This window comes from Erpetoichthys calabaricus, chromosome 8 (assembly GCF_900747795.2).
Source record: "Erpetoichthys calabaricus chromosome 8, fErpCal1.3, whole genome shotgun sequence".
Taxonomy (NCBI): domain Eukaryota; kingdom Metazoa; phylum Chordata; class Cladistia; order Polypteriformes; family Polypteridae; genus Erpetoichthys; species Erpetoichthys calabaricus.
Window position 1 is genome coordinate 85290112 of NC_041401.2, and position 24484 is coordinate 85314595.

Genomic DNA, 24484 nt, shown 5'->3' on the forward strand with positions numbered 1-24484 from the left:
TCCCGGGTCCTCCCTGCGTGGAGTTTGCATGTTCTCCCCGTGCCTGTGTGGATTTCTTCCGGGCACTCCGGTTTCCTCCCACAGTCCAAAGACATGCAGGTTAGGTGGATTGGCGATTCTAAATTGTCCCTAGTGTGTGCTTGGTGTGTGTGTGTGTGTGTGTGTGTGTGTGTGTGTGTGTTTGCCCTGCGGTGGGCTGGTGCCCTGCCCAGGGTTCGTTTCCTGCCTTGCGTCCTGTGTTGGCTGGGATTGGCTCCAGCAGACCCCCGTGACCCTGTAGTTAGGATATAGCGGGTTGGATAATGGATGTATGGATAAATAGATAAATTTGGCATTTGTGGAGACACCTGAACATAGCACTTTACAGACACTTCCCATCCAAACTAATGCAGCTTGAGAGGATCTGCCAGGAAGAAAGGGATAAACTACCCAAATCAAGGTGTGCAAAGCTTGTAGAGAGTTCCCCAAGAAGACTCACAGCTGGCACCGCTGTGAAAGGGGCTTCTATAAAGTACTGAATTACGCATCTGAATACTTACAGTACATGAATGAGAGATTTCAGTTTTTGATTTTTAATAATCTTTCTGAAAGCATGTGTTCTCTTTGTCATTATGGGCTATTGAGTAGAGATTGATGGGAAAAGATGGAAAATTTATCCATTTAAAATAATAATGATAAATAACTTGTGTAGAAAGAGAAGGGGTCTGAATACTTTCTGAATCAACTGTGTTTGTATGTATAATAACTATATGCAGTATATTACACACACACTGTACAATAACATGTACAGTATTTGTTATCATGACTGACTGTTAAAGAACCTTATGATATGTGGAACAAACTTCTCTCTGAACCTACAGATGCTGATGGTCCTGTACTTTTTGCCAGAAGAGAGGAAGAAGAGGAGGAGGACTCTACAAAGGTGCTGCTCCAGGGCCATGGAGTTGTAACACTGCAGAATTAACCACTATCATAGTGCCAAACAATTTTTAATATTTGACCTCTATCCTTGGACTGGAAATGGTTTGCTCTGCCAATACAAATGCACTCTCTCTTTTTAGATTTATGAGTAATTAAGATTCTGTATGGTTCCAACTGCATTTCAACCTTGTAAATTAAACGATAAAGTGGATTGTGACAGTGCCAATTATAAAAAAAGTTTTACAAATTAGTCTTTTTAACACAGCTCAAACACAAAAGAATAGCAGAACCCCAAGTCACTTGAGATATACTGTGTATAATAGACTAGCAAAATACCTGCGCTTCGCAGCGGCGAAGTGTTGCCTTAAAATTTTTATTAAGAAGAAAAGTAAACCTTTTTAAACAGAGGGAAAATATACACTTAATTATTTGTTAAGGATCTCTTTGTATACCATGTTGTCAGTTCGGCCCTCCGGTTGTAATATGACCAAGCTGTGCCCTGAGTTCACTCTTGAGCATGCAACGTATAGTTGGCCATGTGAAAAGCAATCTTGTCTCAAATCAATGCCAACCTTTTGTAGGGTCTGTCCCTGAGACTTATTAATTGTCATTGCGAAGCAGAGCCTTACTGGAAATTGGAGGCGTTTGAATTGAAATGGGTTTCATCGATAACTTCGCATCCAGCTTTTGAGAGTTTAAACATTCATAAACATCAAAGTGTCCACTACTCAAATCGTCACCTGTGAATCTAAGATGTTTATGAGGCATTGACGGTTGTCCAAAGGTGTAAAATATTTGGCCATTTCTGTACACTTGAAAGCGACAACCGAACAATTCAGCGGCAGCCATCAACTCACATGCAGAACCATAGGTGAAGGGCTTAAGCATTTCACTCTGATAGTGCTCCTGTGTAGTATAATTATCTCCTGTACCGTCATCAGTCCACACCTTGAACCTGTCCCAGTCATTCAATACATAAGACACAATGTTCCTCCGGATATCAAGAGTGAGCCTGATATGGCCGTGCAATATGTAACACAGAGAATGGAAAAGGCAGTCGCCATCTCCAGGCATGGAAACCACTCGGTAAGTGACAGTTCTTTGATCGATGGTGATCATCTCGATAGACATGTTAATGGGGGTACGGTTGGAACAATAAAGGAAATGCGTACCTGAACAATGTAAACTAAGTCTAAAATACCTACACAATAACTATAATCGTAATAAACGAACAATAAAACAGCGGAGAAGCCATGGATTAAATAAAAAGGCTGCAGTTATCAGCAGTGAGACGTGAATACCGTGGCGAAGCAAGGAAGGGAATGAAGAGAACGGAGCGACGGACGGCCTATTAGCGCACCGCATTTGTACTTCCTTTTCATCGTCCCGGAAGAAATAAAGTTGCAAAAATTTGTGTTCCTCAGTCGGCATAGGTAAAAGACTGCCAATCAAGTGATACACTTGTCCCTGGACTTTAAATGAAGGCATAAAATTTCCCTCAACGATTTGGTTAGCACCAAATGACGTCATTTGAAATGCGCTGTTGTAAGAAATGCTCACTTTGAGGATGTTTGCCATTTAACAGGCCCTCAAGAAGGTCAGGAAGCTTATGTAAAGAAGTGAGAGAGACTTTACCACCGTTACAGCACAAACCAGGAGACTCGCATTTCCACCTATGAGCTTGACAATACTCGCAGTCAACATCCATGGATCCAATGTGTACTGTTTTGTTGTTTCGTATGAGCCGCTTTTCATTATTAGGATCGTACCTAGAAACAGAAGCTCTATTAACTTGTGGATTTGCCTGCGAGTATTTAGCGACAGCGTTTCTATGAAGTTGTGGATTTACGAAAGTTTAACATGGCGAACGTTGTCGACCGTTACGCGTAGAATTTCGAAACGAAACCTGCTTAACTTTTGTAAGTAAGCTGTAAGGAATGAGCCTGCCAAATTTCAGCCTTCTACCTGCACGGGAAGTTGGAGAATTAGTGATGAGTGAGTCAGTGAGGGCTTTGCCTTTTATTATCTCTATATATAATCTTCATTTGGATCTTGATCTTTGTTTGTCCGCGAATTCATGTTCCCCTGACACTGCCTTGGTTGTTACTTTTGTTTACAAACACTGTCGATAGCACTCTTTGTGTTTAGATCTGGCGTCGACACCTGCTTCGTTGTCGAGACTGTGGTTTTTTGTGTTTCTATCGACCGTTGTTGGCAGCACTTCTTCCAAATCGAATGTTCACCCACATCTTGGAGTCGGCATTCAGAGTATATAAGTCGGACACACTTCTGTGATTTTCCATCAGTCGGCGTTTGGAGTTCAAGAAAGAAGCATTGGTTCTTCCTTACTCTTTGGATTGCCACAAAGCAACCTGCGAGATTGGAGAAGGGTTGAGAAAAAATTGTGAGAGGAAGCGACAGAGAACAGAGAGAAGCAGAAATGCTCCTCCACCACCACATAATTACTATTCGGATAGTGATTCCGAGTAGGCCGTTCCTATTGAATCAATGTCCAAGGGTTTTGTTTTGTAATTTTGTTTCCCTTATAAAAAATCATAATGCTGTGCGACGAAGGGCCCAGTTCACGACTGGTAGCCGCGTTTAAACAGGGAGCCCTTCACAGAAAACTTTTAACACGTGCAATGTAGTTGGGCGCACATGGCTAGTTATATATATATAAGCTTGATGTAGGCACCATTTATACATTTAGAATCTCTTATGGTCTGCGCCATCTCCTCATTAGATGTCATGTGTGCCACACAAGCTAGTTCTTACTGAATGCTACAGCACAAGGCACCTTTGAAAGCATTTAGCTGAAGCTGTCTGGTGCATAGAAATAATCAAACCATTAAACATCACGCGGAGGCTATGAAAGCATTTTATATTTCTAAACTCAAACATGAAGTTGCTATCCCTTACCTGCTGCATAACTACTTGCCTAATAATAGTGGATTAAGGGTTTTAATGTTGTACCTAGAAAATGAACAAAAACCTTGTTTTGAGGTAACAGTAAATACCTCATCATTTTTGAAATGTTTGTGATCAGGGTGGCACAGTTATTAGTGTTACTGCCTCACAACTACAGATGACTCAATCCTCACCACTGTCTATAATGATTTTTAAGTTCATCATGGATTTATTTTGCCCCATGTCTCAAAGATGTGCATGTTAGGTTGACTGGCGACTCGCAATTGGGCTGGTGTAGGTTATTTGTGAGCGTGTCCTCCAATGGATTTTCAAGGGTTAGTCCCCACATTCTACCCAATACTGCCGGAACTCAGAAACAAGATTAAGTGGATCAGAAAACATACAAATATTTTATCAGCATGAATATGGATCAAATATATTCATGATGAAGCAGGCTTTTAATATTTTTTTCTTACAATGCAAGCAAAAATAGGAGGGAGGGAAACAGCACATGACTAAATGCCTGTACTCCACTGTGAAATTACCAAGGCTGGGATGGGATGTTAAGACTCCCCTATAAATGATGGCCCTCTATTTTCTACAATAAACCGTTTCCTTCTGCTACTGTAACACATTCTCTAATATGGCTTATCTTGAACCCTCCTCACCCCAATGTCAATCACAGCAACCCCTTGCTGCGGCAGATTGACGGTCATTTCCGGAGGGTGGAACTGGACCATGTGTCTAACTGGCAGGTTGCCAACTGCCATCCCGAGCGATTTCATCATGTGATTGGTCCAGCAACGTGCTGTACCAGTGTATGCTCCCCAATCTGACCTGATTTAGATCAATGATAAGGATGGACCAAAGCTATAAAATTTTTATCTTCTAAAATAGAAATGTTACAGCCAGACGTTGCAAATTTGAACTTAATGGACAATAAATTTACCTGTTTACCACAAAAGTAATTAATAGTCTATGTAGAGGGTCCTCAAACAGTTTCCATCCACAACTATTTTCAATCCTAAGCTGTTCCTTGCCCTTCATGGCTCTTCAATATTCATTTTTCCAGTCATCAGACACCTTATTTCCCACTTGTATGTTTCTCCAAGGAGCCGTATTTAACAGGAGAAGTAAGCACACCTCCGAGTCCTCTAATAAGCCATCTTTTGCTAACATACTTATTGCAATTAACAAAGCTATTGAGAAACCAATTCCTGAAAGCAGAGTCTTCACACACTATTGTGACAAATTATGAAGCTTTAAACTTTTTACATGCTCCTTGTTAGTCCAACTACTGCTCAAGAACCCTTGCTTCAAAGAGACCTGAAACCTTTTAAATACAGAGAAACAGGGGGGTTTGGGGTACTTAATTGTTCTATATTATTGCTATTGAATGAGTGTGTACGTGGGCATGAGCGAGTCTAGTGATGGAAGGACTACTCATCCAGGACTGACTCTTGCCCAGTTGTAATTACCATCAAGGCAGGCTTCACTCCCTATTCCAAAAAATGGATCAAGGAAGTCTTACAATGACTGAAGGTACTCGCATTAGCGTCATTTCTGAATTATAAGCACTCCTTGCAAGTGCATTAAAGGCGCTCAGTTTAAATTTAGTTATTTACCGTGAGAAGATTCTATTAAAAAGTAGGGGAGACAAATGCCACCTCAAACATTCCACAAAACACTTAATCCAATTCAGATGTTATCAATGTGACCATGCAATTACTTAAATTTTATAGTGGATAAAACAGCCAACTCATAGAATGCAGGAAATCTTGGAAACATAAATCTTACTAGAACAATGATCTTTAGGGCAGCAGCTCTTATGCCTGCTTGCAGCTCAATAAATACATTTAGTACACATCTGACAGGATTTGATAAGAACCCTCATTTCAAATTGCTAGGAAATATTCAGGTTATTGTGCTTGTATATTTTACGGTAAGAATTATGAGCACAGCAAATTAAGAAAAGGGCCATCACTAAGGTCAAGGTTTCCGGTCTTTTAGTCCATTGTAAAGCCTTGCTGGTGCTTCTGTTTTGCCCCCATTAGACTATTGTGCTTCCCATCACACTGGTGTTGGCCATCTCTGCCTTGTCTGCAATTAACCCAAAACACGACTGCCAGAGTTTTGCCTGGCATACAAGAAAGATCAGATTTCACAGATGTGACTGCTCTCCATTGGCTCCCTGTGAGATACAAGGTGGATTTCAAGAGTTTGTTGTTTGCCAGGGTTTGTACACTTTAGTAAATCTAAAATTCCAGGACTTTTCCAGTACCAAACCAGCACAAGAATCCAGGACTACTTTACACTCCTGAATATCTGCTGCAAAGTTACATTACTGTAATCTAATAAGAACACATATGAACTCGAATGTGGCCTATTTTAAGCAGCTGCCCACTTACAAAAGCTGACATTGAAGCGTGTGCTATTTACCCAAAATAATGGAACTGCTAGGCACTATTTATGCAATTCTAGGCAGGACTGCTGCATTTTATAAACAGATATAATGTTTTCTGGACAAAAAATCTGCCATTATACATAAGATGTTCACCAATATTTTGGTGTGTACAAGCTAAAGATACAAAGAAATGAGCACTGTTTTCAAATGTAACACCTTAGGTCGCATATAAAAATACAGAAGCTTTATTGTGTTGGGTTGCTAGCAACCTCATGCCTATAAGGCAAAAAAATTATGATAAAAAATAATTCTGGCATATTTTAGGTAACTGTGGGTATACCTTGGGAAGGGCATCCATGCACACTGCATGACTCTCTATGATCTCAATATCAGGAAACATTTCCTGTGAACTGTTACCTAAGTCTTTGCATGGATAATGCTTGTCCATCACACTTAACACCCAGACTAAAAGTGAATGTCTACATTCTGAAGACAAAGATGGTGGTATGTTTATCACTAGCCCAACTGAGTTGTCACTAGCGCTGCTACTGCCTAACCCACTGGCACTTGTCTGACTGCCATACCTGCGAGCCATTCGTGAGGATAGCCTCTGAAAAATTCTTGACAGAATTACTGGCTTCCTTGCTCTTCCTTGGTTCACAAAGTTTACTTCCTTTCATATAGCTCTTCAAAGCAGACTCACCCATATTTTTTAATGTCAAACTTGTCCATACAGTAATGGCACCCAGCATTATATGCTCATTTGATCTGTCTTGGTGAAGCTAATCTTTGCAGTCAGCATTTTCCAGCCATTTCATTTCCAGTAATTTGATGTGCAGGCTAACGACTACTACACACATCTATACCACACGCAATACAATGCTGGGATATTAATGCACAAGGTCATTAAATGTGCCATTTATATGAGATGCAGGTGTTTTGTTGGCAAAATATCAGATGCTTCATCTCAGGAATGACAACAACTAATTTTTCTGAACTATCCAAGTTTTCTAGGACTAATACAATCCATGATTTGTGTTTGTGGTGTTATGGGTCCACAGCTCTTCCAGCAAAAGCCGTTTTGTTTTAAATAAATAATCACCGCGCTCGCGGCTTAGCGAGGGGGCGTGGTGACTGTAGCAAGCCGCAGGGCGATCTGCGGTATGGGTGTTTCTCACCTAAGTGCACAGGTGAGAGACTGCCCACATCCGTGATCGTTCCTGTGGCTAATGGGCTGCAGCTACCATGTCCTCTCTGCATATATAGAGAAGCACGAGCAGGTTAAAGAAAAAAAAATTCGGAAAGAGAGAACAGGAGGTAGTAGAAGACAGGAAGCAGGTGGAGACAGCCGGTGTGAGGAAGAAGGAGAACAAGCGAGGGAGAAAGCAGGCAGCTGGGAGGAGAGCCCACGAGGGGATTGTTTGGCTGACACTCAGTGGGGCTGAAGAAAGCAGTCGCTCCAGCTGAGCGACTTAGGAGCTGGAGTGACCAGTAGAAGTGTCGACTGACCGTAGAAGGCAGCGGGAGTCGATGAGGCTTTGGACTGGTGTAGCCTCAGTGTGAGCGCCTTGGCTGCTGGGGAATGGTCCAAAGTCTTGGTCCGGTTGGGAGCCTGACGAAGCCAAGGGTCGGAGGGCTACTGGACCTGATTGAAGGGCAGCTGATCCTGCAGGTAGGCGACTCTCCTGTAGAGCAGTCCACATGGGTGTAGCAGGGGAGCCACCATGGAAACAGAAGACACCGGGTTTTTGATTTTAACATATTGCTTCCTGTGACATTTTACCTCGTGGTTTTAGAAGAGTTTGTTTATTGATTTTAACCACCACATGTTTTTGGATTATTTATTTATTTATTTATTGAATGAACTGCACAGCACTTTACTTTGAACACTGTTTTGGATTATTGAAAATAAAAGCACTTAGCACTTTTAAACTATCCCCTTGCTCATTGTTATTGCCTCACTGTCTAGCTCATCGGTGACATTACCGACGGTGTTGGGTTCAAGGGCTCCCTAACAGCCGATGGGAGCATGGAGCAAAACCCGCATCGTCACAGTGTTTAAAAAATTTACACAGGTCAGCACCATCTTACTTTGCTAATCTCCTTTGCCAAAATTCTATTGATCAATGCCTCCGGTCGAGTTATTACTTATTTCTTTATTTGAAGCTTAGGGGTGTCCTTTCCATACAGTGGTGGGTCCTAGGCTCTGGAAAGACTTACCTGTCGCAATAACATCAGCTCCTAAGATTGATATTTTTAAAATTCCAGTTAAAAATCAATTTTTGTTTGCTTGCTTTTAAGTCACGGTGAAGGGTTTGTTTCCAACTTTGTAGATTTATTCTAAAATTGTATGGTCACTTTTATAATTATAATAGTGTGGTGTTTGGGACCATAAACCCAAACACTTCTTTGCTATATTCATGAACTTGGAGAGGCATCAGCTGACTCCTAAGAATTACCCAGTGCAGACGACGTGGACCTGCCGTGGATTATGCTTGCTGCCCCATTGGCTTTTGTAAGAAGGCACTGGTGATACCATATCTTAGCCGTGTCGCTGGCATATGAGTCCTATTAATCTTTGTCTCGAGAAAATACTTCCAGATAGGAAATGATTTTAGTGAAAATGTCAAGCCTTGCCCTCCGTTGCTGAGGTGTTTCACTTGCAGGTTATTGAGCCACAGAGTTTGCTTCCTTTCGACATTATGTCTCTTCATCTGTGTCATTAACACAACATTGTTTTTGCGTGGCAGAGTTTGCTGCACACAGGTCTTTCGTAGTGAGGTGCATGCAAGCACCATCTAGTGGCTGTGGTCAAGCATGAGCAGAGCAGACTGCTCCTCATTGTTGTGCACCAGGAGGAACCCAGGACCCACTGCTCCAGCATAGGGTCTGACAATAGGTCCAAGGATTTCATCCCAATACCAAATGGCAGTCAAGGTGCCGTTGTATAGCTTGTAGAGGTCTGTGCGTCCCTCCATAGATGTGCCTCCCCAGACCATCACTGACCCACCACCAAACCAGTCATGCTGAACAATGTTATAGGCAGCATAACGTTCTCTGTGGCTTCCCCAGACCCTTTCACATCTGTCACATGTACTCAGGGTGAACCTGCTCTCACCTGTGAAAAGCACAGGGTGCCAGTGGTGAACCTGCCAATTCTGATATTCTATGGCAAATGCCAATCGAGCTCCATGATGCTGGGCAGAGAGCACAGGGCTTACTAGAGGACATAGGGCCCTCAGGCCACCCTCATGAAGTCTGTTTGATTGTTTTGGTCAGAGACATTCACACCAGTGAAGTTGGACAACATGTGCAACCTCTGTAGGGTCCAGCAGTGACACTGACTGAAGCCAAATACAAAACTAGTGAAAAAAACAGTCAAAAATGATGAGGAGGGAAAAATGTCAGTGGCCTCCACCTGTTAAACCATTCCTGTTTTGGGGGTCGTCTCATTGTTGCCCCTTTAGTGCACTTGTTGTTAATTTTATTAACACCAAAGCAGCTGAAACCGATTAACAACCCCCTCTGCTACTTAACTGACCAGATCAATAGCCCAGAAGTTTCACTGACGTGATGCTATACTCTGATTAAAGTGTTCCTTCAATTTTTTTTAGCAATATGTCTATAATTGTAGACATTTGGTTCCTGGGAGTTTACATTACCTTTATTATTTTACACTAATTTGTTACTTCATATTGTTCTTTATTAATTTGCTTTTGGTTTCAATGTGCTAAATAAATACATTTTGATCTTTATGGGCAGGAAGACGCAAGGACAACTATTACCACTACTCTTTACCCAGGCACAGACCAAGTAGAAAATTCATAATCTTCCTTTGTAAAGATCATTTCTCTCTTTTTATTCCAGGATTGATTAATTATCAACACATAAGGGGACAGACACATAATGGGACAGCGCAACATGTGGGATAGACACTGTATTAGAAGATCTGTTCAGTTTCCAAAAACACATTATATGTGGTGACATAGTGGTCAGCACTGCTACCTCATATTTGATTTCTGCCTTGAACTCAGTGCTGCCTGCATTGATTTCAGTTCCCTGCAGTCCTGTGATGTAGTAGGCAGATTCAGAAAATGGATGGACGTAAACACTGTATCTATGAACGGACATATGCACAAGTATACACAGTCTGCTGTCACGACTGATGTTATTTGTGCTCCTTCCATTGTCTGAAACAGTAGAGGGTTAAACAACACAAACAGACAAAATCAAATGCAAACTAAGAACCAGCCCTGGATGAGACAGCAGTCCGCTGCAGGGCACAATCACAGCAAGCCAAGTGAGAGTTGTCAAATAACATAACTGCATTTAAAAAGAGATCAATTCATTCAAAAAATGTGAACCACATTATTAAAAGGATAATATAGTATGCCAAAAAGTGCAAAAATGTATCATATATTATATTTATAAACAATGTTGCATTAAAAATACAGTAAAATAAAAATAAGGTATGTCCAAATAGTAAGGTATGCCCACACCACATCCTTGATTTTAATGTGCATATATTGACCTCTAGGAGGTGGTACTGCATCTTTAGTCCAGTTTCCCATAAAGGCTTGAGAGCCTCAATGTAGGTGCCAACAGCAGCAGTTTAAAGGAGCTGAAAATGACTATCACTCTTGACCAAAAACACCCGCACGAATGTTTAAAAACATGCAAAATAAGGCAACAAGAAAACTGAGCAATATACATCATTTAATTCACAACCAACTATCTCAAAAGTGCTAAAGTTCAACCGCATTTCAAGTTCCGGTATGTTAAAATGAGCTACACACACCAAGCTCAGTATCAGTGATGTGAACGATACCATCTAACTGATCAGTGAGGAAAGTGAAAGCAGTAATTGAGCCAGCTTGAGTGGATAGATAGATAGATAGATAGATAGATAGATAGATAGATAGATAGATAGATAGATAGATAGATAGATAGATAGATAGATAGATAGATAGATAGATAGATAGATAGATAGATAGATAGATAGATAGATAGATAGATAGATAGATAGATAGATAGATAGATAGATACTTTATTAATCCCAAGAGGAAATCTAGGTAATCAATGTAGACTTCAGCATTAATGTTGCAGTGCACCATCTATTGAATTGTATTTTGTAATGCATGTAGTAATAAAATGCATTGCACCTGTCATTCCAAAAGATGGCACATCACAAACATTTGTAGTAATAAAATGCATTCTTATAAATGTTTGTGATGCACCATCTGTTGGAATGACAAATGCAATGCATAGGTCATATATGGAGAAGGATCTATGTCATTTGGTATGGGTTTCACAAAATCAGCGTTAATGTTTGTGACACAGCATCTTTTGGAATGACAGAAACATAAGTGGATGGACTGACGGACACTTATTTTATTACATATACATACGTATATATGTGTATGTGTATATATTGTGGTTTAGACGACCAGGGACTTTGCCCCACCAGGATGCCTGGATCAGGGAAAGACTGGGAAAGGGGCAATATCTTCCCTGGGTGCAAGAGGACAGCCCCCCTGATTTTCACCAAGGACCACAGATACAGAGCTGGGAAGCTCAACCCTGTAGGGGTCCGTGACTAAACCCAGGGGGCGCCTGGATGGTTCCTGAGCCCTGGAGGACAGCACTTCCGCCACACCAGGAAGTGCTGCTGGAAGACCATCACCGAGCACCTGGAGCACATCTGGGGCATGATAAAAGGGGCCGCCTCACTCCCTTCAGGGAGCCGGAGTCGGGAGGAGGAAGACGGAGCTTGTGAGAGAGGAGTGGAGGCGGCCGTAGAAAGACAAAGGACTGGAGGAGTTGTGTGTGAGTCGCTGGAACCTGTTGTAAATAGTGTTGTAAATAAACCGTGTGTTGTGGACATTAGTGTCGTGTCTATCTGTGGCTGGGCTATCTATTACATGGCATCCCAGATGGTCTTCCGGCAGCACTTCCTGGTGTGGCGGAAGTGCTGTATTCCAGGGCTCAGGAACCATCCAGGCACCCCCTGGGTTTTTTTCACGGACCCCCACAGGGATGAGCTTCTCAGCTCTGTATCCGTGGCCCTTGGTCGAAATTAGGGGGGCTGCCCTCTTGCCCAGAGAGAGAGAGAGAGAGAGAGAGAGATATCATAACCTCCCAAAACCCACTTAATACATATCAGTGTCATGGGGGCGGCAGTCTGTCCCAGCAGTTTCAGGTGTAAGCCAAAAACCAGAGCAACAGTCCATTGCATGACCCACTTCCACATTCTCAGATCCAATGTGGAACTGCCAGAGGAATTTTCTGTGGTCTTACTATTTCGAATACTGACAAAAATCTGTCTTATTTTTATAATAACCAATAAATCTTCATCCTATAAAGGAAATACTATTAAGACTCGCCAAGAGTCCTTTCTCTTTATTCATCATGGCCAAGTGTAATCACAGGCGACATCAGGCAGGTAAATACATTTTGTCATGTGTATACACACTCTCTCAGACAGCCTCCCCCACATGACCAACCACACTGGATGTTTCACTCCATCTAAGCATGCAGACTTGGGCTCTGTCTGACACAAAGCATATTTTAGGGTCATGGAAAAAATCTATGAAGCTCAGGTGTTTGGTTTAAAGGTTATATAAAGAAACTTGTGAGTCTGAGAATGTCCACATTTGATTGTTTAGACGTTCGACTTCAACTATTATTAATTAATTGACTGGCACGGTGGTGCAGTGGTAGCGCTGCTGCCTCGCAGTAAGGAGACCTGGGTTCACTTCCTGGGTCATCCCTGCGTGGAGTTTGCATGTTCTCCCCATGTCTGCATGGGTTTCCTCCGGGTGCTCTGGTTTCCTCCCACAGTCCAAAGACATGCAGGTTGGGTGCATTGGTGATCCTAAATTGTCCCTAGTGTATGTTTGGTGTGTGTGTGTGCCCTGTGGTGGGCTGGCACCCTGCCCGGGATTGGTTCCTGCCTTGTGCCCTGTGTTGGCTGGGATTGGCTCCAGCAGACCCCCCCGTGAGCCTGGGTTAGGATATAGCGGGTAGGAAAATGACTGACTAATTATTTGACTGACTCATTTATCAAAGGCAAATTACAAAATTTGAATTACAATTGGTTACATTTCTTTTTTAAAACTTTGTTGTTCTTATTAGAGCATAGGCAGGTGACAGGACTTGCTCACAGTCAAACAGTGTCAGTACCCAGATCTGAACCCACAATTAACCACTGCGCCATACTACCTGCTTAAGACCATTATGAGGCCAGGATTTAAACCCAGTCTTATGGTGACGTGCTAACCACTGCACCACCAGGATGCTCATAATATAGAAGACTTGTCACAGATGGAGCAGTTGTATCAAACAGCTAATACGTGATTTGAGTGGAAGCATATTTATTAATGTGCAATTTTGGTGAAGACCAGGTCAGTTTATTCTAGTTAACTATATTAATTTTCCTAATCTCTTTATTCAAAGTAATTTAAGAATCAGTGTGTTACAAATTTCTACAGTCACTGGAGCTTTGAAAGGCTAAGCTAAGAAATTTGCTACACATCACACCACAAGAAGCATTGTTTGAAGCCCTAATTACTTGGTCACACTGAGGTAGAGGACACTGGGAATGCTGTCAAATTCAAATTTGTTTCGTAGCCTTCAAAGGGCCGTATAGTTCCTCGATGGTTAGCGTTGCTGCCATGCAGCTCCAAGTACCTGGACTTCAATCCTGGCTGTGTGGAGTTGGCACTTACTCTCACTAAACAGGTACACCAGTTCCATCCCACATCAGAAACATTTTAAAGTTAAACTGAATAAGGGTAAGCCAGTGGACCTTGTACTAGACTGTCATTTAATGCTGGGGTAGCTTGTATTTTTTGTCAAACATTGCACAGATTGGACCAAGCTCTCAATGACTATTTTTTTCCTTTGTCTTTCATCGTCCATCTCATACAGTAAATGTAGCAGCAAAGCTGTTTAAAGGCATACCCGAACTATGCATGACTCTATGTGTGTGTTTTTATGTCAACTATACAAAAATGGTTTCCTATAATTAAATGTAAATTTATGCAACAAATGGTTGAATACTGAAATATGATGGTGCTTTACAGTTTTTTCAACTTGAAGTTTAAAAATGGTCTTTCATCTTTGTCTAGGATCCAATTATTTTCACTTGGTTTTGTAACCAAATATCATAATGTTTTCAGTTATAAATGTAATGAATGCTTTGGACAAAGTTTGCACCAATACAGATTTCTGAAGCCAGAAGTGTTAATAGCTATAATCTTTACTGTTGTTGTGCTGTTACAGTATCTGTAGGAAGAAGAATAACTCAGTTTCTTCTTATTCAGAAGAAAGCTATGTGGATACTTCTAACTTCACTTCATTACAGCTATCTAAACTTATTATTTTGTCCTATTTTCAAACTGACAGTGTTCCAAATTGGCAAATAAATGGAGACTCCCTATCTGGTTATCATGCCCTTTCCTCCTCCCTGAATGCCCCACAAACTGCCAGAACACCAGTCTTTATCCAGGCATCTACCAATACCTAGTGGTCACACTTGCCAATGCAAAACAATTCCAGACATAAAAATGTGGAACTGAAAGTAGCTATACTTTTTTCCCCAAACAATTGCAAACAGACCACATTCTCAATTTTTTAGAAGATTCATAATGTCAAATCAAAATTGCAACTATGCTGCCTGGCTATAACTTTCATTAAAAAAAAAAGACTCCTGAAAATCCACTTGTGAAAAATGTGTTTTGCTTTTTACAGTAAGTAATTTCATCTTCTTCTTCCCTTATTGCTATCCCTTTGCCAGGGGTCTGCTGCCATGATAAATCTCCTCCATCGTTAGTTGTCCTCCACTTTCTCCTCTCACTAAGCCCCTATCTCTCCCGCTCAACCTTTTCCCTGTGGCAGGCCACCTCCAGAAACACTGTGTTTCATACCATTTCAGCTTAGCTTCTTTAATTGTCTCATTGATCTTTCCCACTCCTCTCCTCTCCTAACCTAACTTCTTCATTTCTCAGTCTTGTACCTCAAGAAAAAACACCAAAGTCTTCCTCAGAGAAACTTGAAAGAACTGAAGCAAAAATGTTTTCTTTCTTTTTCCTTATTGCCACCAAACATCACTATTAGCCTTGTCACTACATTGATTTTCACCATTACTTTTCATCCTTTAATCACATGCCTCCCTGAGCTTCTTCCAGCATTTTTTCCACTTTGCCTTTATTCTCCTATCTATTTCAGCCTCGCAGCCTCCCTTATAACTGATGCCAAGTACTTCAACTTTTCTACCATCTTCATTTAAGTCAACTATAATTATCTCCACCTTACGAAGTAGTAAGCTAATTGGTATATACCAATGAAATAGCAATAATGATCTGTTTGTTGTAATAGTTCATATTTATAAGTGCAGGAACATCAGATTACATTTATTGGTTTGAAAAACTTCAGGAGACTGACTTTCAATCTCATCCTGGTGATTAGCTCTGCCAAGTCTGCATGTTCTCCATGTGTATGTGTGAATTTTTCTCATCTTATTCTAACCTTCCTCCCACACACCAAATGCATACTGTATGTTGATGCCTGTAAAATGGCTCTGTGTGACTCTCCATCTTCCCATCCTGGGCTCATTCCTGTTTTGTGTCCAGTGTTGCCTAGGTAGGCTGAATCCTCAGCAACCCTCAAATGGATTAATCTGGTTCAAAATTGTATGGTTAATTTAAACGTGCTTTTAGTTTGAATGATTATGCCAAAATCTGACTTAATGTTGACGCATACTAACTACAGTATGCATTTTAGAATATTTGTATTTCAGAATGTAAAATACTATTTTTAGAAATGTTCTCATGAGATCTCAGCTTATCGAATATATACAATATTAACAGAAAACAGTAATAAAACCTGAAGTTCATCACGTCATTAGGCATATTATCGGAAATGGAAAACTGGCCTCAAATCTGACCCCGACTTGTCCAAGTCATGACATCAACATTATCAGAATTTTAATTATAAAGCAACATTTACCATGTAGGCTATATCAGTACCAAAACATTTCCAATACACAATGAACACAATATTTTACAACTATCTATTCCTCGCTGCCCAATAGATAAAAATGAATTTTCTTCTCCCTCTCAGAAGCACATCACATTTACCTTAACCCCGATTTTTACCCTCCCACGTTTACTACAGTGAGTGGAAACGAAATACTAAAGCGAAACGTTAATGACATCTGCTCCCCTAAACCACCGCCACCCACCGCCGAACTCCCAGCATGTTCGCTCGCACTTCCGTAACGCGCCGATTGGTTAACGAGTCCACTATACAAGATACCGTTCAGACAAGCGAAGCAATGTGCTTTATGTTCACGAAGGTCTACGCAATTACGTAAGATCCTTGTCATGCAATGCGATTGACTCGGATACAACGCTTATTATTACTATTATTTCACAGAGATTAATTCGAATGCCGTCGCTGATAAAACAGGATACACAAGTTATACTTGGCTAATTGACTGTAAATACGTAGCGCCGACCTAAAACGGAACGCCTCCTTCTCTTGATATTTAAAATGAAAACCCTGCAACCAGAGAAAAAAAAAACTCGTATCACATTCAGCATCTAAGGAGGAAGGGTGGGTGTTACAACTTCTCTCTGGTGCAGCACTACAGGTTGGTGACTTTTTTGGGGCCGTCCCTGTAGCTTCCTCCGAGTAGTTTGAGAGATTCGCTTCATACAATTCAACACTCGCAAGACTGAAACCCAGCAGGTTTATTTCTGGGACGACATGTGTGCCTTATCGATATGGTGCACTGATCTGACCGGGGAACTTGGCAGATTGTGACTGGCACGCTTCCCGGTTAAGCTTATGCCAGTCCTACACTAGCGCTTGCACTTTGGCAGCCAGACACAACAACCACTCAGGTGGCATGACATTTCCACCACAAGAATGTAATCGGCAACATTACAAGTGCGTCTTATTAAAATGTCAGTTTTAAACGAGTTAATAGTAATGTCCCGCATAATACGGTACACAGACGAGGTGGTCAAATTTGTGGTGCAAATACAAAAATCGTCACTTATTAAAAACTAAACTAGTTGTCAGTCAGTCTGTCATTATCCAACCCGCTATAGCCCAACACAGGGTCACGGGGGTCTGCTGGAGCCAATCCCAGCCAACACAGGGCGCAAAGCAGGAACAAACCCTGGGCAGGGTGCCAGACCACCACAGGGCACACACACACACACACTAGGGACAAGGATCACCAATGCACCAGCCCACCGCAGTAAATTAGTTGTAATGTCTTCTAATATATGGAGAAAAAAGGTGCCGTTTTGGTATCATTAACGGAATCGATGCAAAAGGAATTAAAATCGTACGATCAATTAAAAAACACTTTATAAAACTAAAAATATCTCAGTTAACTGCTTCAATAATTTTATCACGGCATATGATTCGAGGAAGAAAATTTGACACAGAAAATGCCTTGCACCCGCCTCACGTACAGCAACAGTACTGTCTGCCTAACAGGCGGACAGCCCGCCACAAATATTGGGCAAGCGTAAAAAAACAAAAAAGTATCAGAAAATGACAGTTCGAGCAAGCAGTTGAACCAGCAATTCCAACATGCAGAGAGCGATGCTGAACTGATATGCGATCTGCTGTATACATTTAACGCAGACTGTGAAGCGACGCTTTCTAAAAGTAAGTTCAGGAAGCCTGCAAGCAACCAATTTCATGACAATACTTTCAAATTCTGACAGAGAATGTTGCTCCCGCTTGTCTGAAAATGAAGTTTAGCGAGCGAGAGCAGTCGGGCTCCATCGCGTGGACACTCACCGTTTGGACCGAATTTCTCCAGTTGCCGCTTGACCTGCTCAGGTGACAGCCCATGGTTTTCATTTACCCCGAAGAAATCGAGAACTTCGGATGTCGACTTGGTATGTGGGTTCTCCATCTCCACACATATAGGACACGCACGACAGATCTCCGGCTGTTTTCCGCGCTGCTTATTTCTGCTGGGTTGTGGCTGTCCGGAGGAGGCTGAAAGCGCAACTAAGGAAGGCGCAACTCCCGTCCCTTCTTCACACCGATGCCTCCCTCACGTCCTGCTGTTGCTGCACAGGATCTCTTCAGTTTTATCCGAAGGTATTTCGAGAGTGCAAATTCCGCCTCTTCTTCTCCTCCTACTCCTTCTTTTGCCCCTCTTCTCGCTCACGCTCTGCAGCTCTCTACCGGAGTACGAGTGGATTCCGCAGTTGTACCTGCGATGCGCACCAGCACTAGCTGTGCTTCCCACGCACGTCCGTGCGCTTCCTTGGATATTTGGTGGCAATCGGGTGAGGGAGCGCCTTCTCTACTACCCTCGCTTCCTCTACTTGCCAGCACCACTTCTAGTTTGCATGTATTTCTTACGGAAACCCGCCTATTAAATAGTAAAGCCTCTGTGACGGAAGAAGACATACCTGCTGTTTTCTAATTGGCTGTCAAGGCTGCTTTTTGCTCAGATGACACCCTAATGTCTTTGTATTGAAACTCCCTTTCATTCTTTTTAAAGCATACACGAACATGTGTACAGCATTCAAAGTATTACTCTCAGGAGTAACTTGCATATTTTAATTGTTATGTTTGTAATTTACCATCAAGAAACTTTGGACTGTACTCGTCAAACAACACCCAAACCTAAAGGATATCGTGTACGTTATTTACTGCGCGGAGAGGTTCAAGATTTAAATCCTTTTAAAAAGCGGGATCTTTTAATACTTCATAATGCAACACAAAGCTTAATCTCGATTATTTCTCAATCTACATAAAATCAGGGTTTACGACAGAAAACTTGTTAACTTCTCTGGAGAGTTCCCAAAGTCATCACACTTTCACACTCCCCCGAGGTAACCGTGCATGCGCACTGCGCTGATGGGCACATCTCGCTTGCTAATAAGAGAACTGAAATATTCTTGACAAAAGGCGGCATAGAGGCGCAACGGCTTGTGCAACGCGTCAGAGAATTCGGGCTGTTGGATTCCCAGCTGGGACATCGCGTCCACGCCTTCAGGTCAGTGGCTCCCATCGTTGACCACTGTAGCCGCCAGTTATTACAGGCTTGAAGTGCGTGGGTTAATTAGCTGGTCTTTTTCCGCTCTCCTTCTGTTTAGCAACAGGCTGCATTGTTAGCTTGATTTCTGGGAAATGTGTATTTGTATTTTTTTTGGCCAATGCTTTTGAATAATGAAGAATTTCGTTGCTATTTATTCGTCCTTTTAATGTTCTTGTCCTGCATTTCACTTTATTTATCTTAAACGAATTTTATGTTGCATCCTCCTATTATGAATACCGCCGCAAGGCACTTTGCAATTTTGTCTTTCCAGGTGTTTTTTTTAAAGCCGTCTATTTAAATATGGAGTTATGGGGACCCAGAGCTTGACCCAGCAGCCTCAAGTGCAACACAGCAGCCAACAGTGTCTGGGGATGTATGCCGACACACACACACACACTTTGGATTCACCTACTTTATGTCTTTCAGATGAAACCAGAAGCCCAAAGGGAGAATGTTTACGCTTCACATAGATGGAAAAATGGGATTCAAACCCAGTCGCCTGGAATTGTGTGGCAGTAGCACAGAGTCACATTTAAACTACATAGAATGATGCAATTGTTGATGTCTTTAAGTGGGTTAGAAAATAGAATTATATGACACTCAGCAAAGTATTAGGAACACCTGTGCTCCTTCTTGTCCATGTAATTATCTAATCAGCCAATCATGTGGTACCAGCAAAATGCTTAAAGTAATGCAGACATGGGTCAGGAGCTCCAGTCAATGTTCACATCAAACCTCAGAATTAATTAAAAAATGTGGTCTCGGTGATTTGGGCCATGGCATGATTGTTAGTGCCAGATGGGCTGAGTTGAGTATTTCTGTAACTGCTGATTTCCTGGGGTTTACAAATGCAAAAGTCTCTAGAATTTACCTAGAATGGTGCGAAAAACAAAAAACAGATAGTGAGTGGCAGTTCTGCAGACGGAAACACCTTGTTGATGAGAGGTGTTGGAGGTGAATGGCCAGACTGGTTCAAGCTGATAGAAAGACTACAGTAACCCATAAACCACTCTGTACAACTGTGGTGAGCAGAAAAGCATCTCAGAATGCACAACATATCGAACATTGAGATGGATAGACTACAACAGCAGAAGACCATGTCAGGTTCCACTCCTGTAAGCTAAGAACTGAAAACTGAGGTTGCAATGGCCCAGGATCACCTAAACCTGACAGATGAAGACTGGAAAAATGCAGCCTGTTCTGATAATTCTCAGTTTCTGCTGAGGCACACAGATGGTGGTGTTAGAATTTGGTACCAGTAGTATGAATCCATGCACCAAACCTGCCTTGTGTCAATAGTCCAGGCTGTCGGTAGTGGTTTAATGGTGTGGGGAATGTTTTTAGCCACGTTTGGCCTGTTAATACTAATTAGTCATCACCTGAATGCCACAGCCTATTTGATTATTTTTGATGACCACATGTATCCCTTCATGGCCACAATTTACCCATCTTCTAATGGCTACTTGCAGCATGATACTGCACCATGCCACAATGCAAAGTCATCTCAGACTGGTTTTCTGAACAACAAAATGAGTTCAGTGTTCTTCGGTGGCCTTCCCATTCACCAAATCTGAATCCAGTAGAACCCCTTTAGGATGTGGTAGAACAGAAGATTCACAGCATGAATGTAAGCAATATATGACAAATTACAAATATGTATCGACATGGACCAGAACCTGAAAGGAATGTTTCGAACACCTTGTGGAATCCATGCTACGAAGAATTGAATCTGTTTCTAAAGCTAAAGGAGGCCCTGTCACGTAAGTAGCATGGTGTTCCTATGAATTTGCATAGTGAGTGTACAGTATATTCAGTTTAGAAATGGGTCATTGGCAGGATCTCACAGAAAAGTGGACCCAGCAGCCTTGCCATTTACAGGCCAATATTTTATTCACTAATCAACAAATCCCTGTTAATTGATTAGAAATAGTGACAATTAAAAAGGAGGAGACGCAAGTGTAAATAACAAGGAATGGTAAACAGGAGCGGTGAAGTCATTGTCGTTTCCAACTCTGTGCTAATTAGTAAGTGTCTGTTTAAATGAGGCAAACATTTAACATGCAAGACAAGAAAAAAAAACAGATGATCCTTGCATAGAAAATGCATACATACATGATATATTCCTTTGAAAACTAAACTAACCCTATTGGCTATTGCTAGATTGGTACAGTTAAGTTAGAAATCTGTAATTAATTAGAATGGAATGGTGCAGTTTTTAGCACTGGTGCCAGTCAAGTCCACCATTGGGTCACTGTCTATGTAGGACATGCACATTCTCCCCATTCCCACATCCATTTTATTTTTGTGTCTTAGCTTCCTTGTCATTCCAGATTAACTGGTGACTTGACTTAAACTGATCTGAGGGAATGTCGGTGGGTCAGTGAGTATGCCCACTGATGAACTATTGTCTCATTCAGGATCATTGTGCTAATGTTGCTAAGAAAAATGTGTGGCTCCCAATGAACTTATAATGAAAGTACATGAATGGATGAAGAACCAGAGCAAGATTAGACAGTTCTGATCTGGCACTATCAATAATAATAATAATAATGGTAGATGGTGTTGTAAACTGTGTTTTGAGATTTTTGTTTGCACATTCTCTCCATGTCTATGTAGCGTTTCCTCCCACTTCCTGAGCACATGCTTGTTTAGTTTAATTTATAACTCTGAAACAGTATCACAAGTGTGAGTGTGTACCTCCTGATGGACCTGCATCCCATCCAGTTTGGGTTCTTATGTGGCTCATGATGATACCTGATCAGTTCAGTCCTTCAGTGGAAAAATGATTGGATAAATAGTTAAATTTGGAATCCATTTGAAATCAAGAACCACAATCTGGTTAGACAATTAATTGGTACAATAACCTACAGACATCGGGTATACTGGGATCAATGTGGGGAACGACTGTGTTATTAATGGGCAACTGAGACGGTTCAGAATGGTTTGCAATGGACTGGTGCCCATCTTGCTTCCAATCTTGTACTTGTTGCAGGGATAAATTCTAACTCAACTCTGTGGATGCTTGAACACCATGAATACATACTTCTTTTGGATACCTTTATCCTTTTATTCCATAGTAAAAATGTCTGAAAAGAACACAATAATAACTGCATCTATATTATACTATATATAAAAATAATTCACTCCTGCTGTTTTGTAAAAATGGTGTCTTGGGTCTCATAAAACTGTAGTCAACCTCAGCTCCATCAAAAAGGCTTCCACTAAATACTTTATTGTACTGAATATTCAAGGGGGACACCCACAACATCTTATTCAGGACCCAAACTGTTTTATTTATTCCAATTTTTAAGATTATGAGAATGGTAGTCTTTAGTACTTAATATTAAAGTTGCACAAATGTGAAAAAAATATTTTTTATAAGATTATATGTAAACACCTCCTCTGCAACTACTCTATGATTGGTAAGCAAACAAACATTTTCAAAAGTCTTAAATATGATTGGCTAACTGTATCTGAAGATGTTTTGGTGTTTCTCCACCAACACTGAGAAGCAAGACTAATGCCCAAGGTTTTTTAATACAAGGAAGAACTCTGAAAAAGGCGTGACTTGTATACTGCGTGCATTAAACAGAAACGATACAATTACTCACAAGTATAGGAAATTACCGCAGTGCAAATTTTTATTTTTGATTCTGAACAGTTGATTTTTTTCCCTATGTACACTTTTCACTGTTAAGGGTGCCGGTGCCTGTTCTTCATTATGGATCTACTAGATGTTTGCAGTTCAGGTTGATCACTGACGCTTTGTCTTCATTCCAGTAATACTGTTTGGCATGCAAAGTGAGTATGACATGAAACAACTGACATAAGTGTATAGAAATGGTGCACAAAGCTTCGATTGACATTGTGGAAATGGTTTTTGGTGCATGTTGCACAGAGCAGAATCAAACTAGTCATGAATGTTACAGTTGGTACCAGAAATAAAACCAGCTTCAAGCAGGATCCCAGATCCCAATAAGCCTTTTCCGGCTGGTCACTGGGTGCACATTGCTTTGGAAGTCAGGTAGACCTGCTACCCTGCCTCCCCAGCCCATATCTCGGTGATTCGCTAATAATGTGCCAAATGGTGCTACTGGATCAGTGTGTACTGATATTACTCTTCTTGTGTTGTGATGCCTAAACTACAGCATCCAGTTCTAATCATGGCTTAACTTTACAAACTATGAAGGAGAAAAATAAAATGACAGCATTGATTACCGAGTGTGGCTTAACTGACTTACTTTACAAGTATGTGACAGATTTACCAGCCATGATGACAAAGTGCCTACAGTCATAGACAATGAAGCTGAAACTGCAGCCTCAAGGCCACAATCCCTAATGACATGACTGACATGGCATCTGAGCATGAGTGTTACGAAAGCATCTTACTCTGAGGGTAGGGATCTGCATTGGCAATCGGAAGGTTGCCGGTTCGAATCCCGTAAATGCCAATAGGGACTCTGCTCTATTGGGCCCTTGAGCAAGGCCCTTAACCTGCAATTGCTGAGCGCTTTGAGTAGTGAGAAAAGCGCTATATAAATGCAAAGAATTATTATTGTTAACAGCAGTACAAATGAAGTTGTATCCAAACACAAAGGTCTCAGAATGCAACCCTACATGTGCCATGTGGAAAATGCACGCCATTAAAGCCATACCACAAGAGAAAAAATAAAAAGGTTATGCACAGGATATTAAGTGTGGTAATTTGGATTCTATTCCAGTTTCAAGCACCTCTGACATATTATTTTTAGCACGCATTTTTTTTTCTCTGCTGCATTATTATGGATTACATCCAGCTTCACACTTAACAAGCTGTGTTTTCATCACTTTTCTTCGGATAAGTCACACTTTAATCTGCACCTTTGCTGACACATTGTTCAGATGATTTTTGTTTCCATGTTTTTGGGTCAGATGATTGCTAGAAGTTGTGACTGCAGCAGTAGAAGCTTCTAGAATCACCTTGTTGCAGCTCCCTTGAGGGATTAACAGGCACTACGGTGTCTACATTCTCCCTGAGGTGATCTGTCTTGTTGAATGTACAGCACATTAGCTTGCAGCATCCTTAAATACATTGTGGCAGCCTTCAGTCAAAGTGAGGGAATGGGTTTTAAACAAAGCTAGAGTAAGATGTGTGCTAAAATCTTTCTTGAACTTTCCTTTTTAAATCAAAC

The 24484-nt window shown here is 41.3% G+C and overlaps 1 protein-coding gene across 1 annotated transcript in view; it reads right to left on the minus strand.

Moving 5' to 3' along the window:
- atp2a3 (ATPase sarcoplasmic/endoplasmic reticulum Ca2+ transporting 3) overlaps window positions 1-18661 on the minus strand; it is a 298736-nt gene extending 280075 nt beyond the window's left edge. Inside the window, exon 1 of the mRNA XM_028807020.2 lies at window positions 18056-18661. Within this exon, the coding sequence (XP_028662853.1) occupies window positions 18056-18173 (118 nt within the window). The 5' untranslated portion in view covers window positions 18174-18661. The remainder of the gene's footprint in view (window positions 1-18055) is intronic.
- Window positions 18662-24484: the final 5823 nt, after the last annotated feature.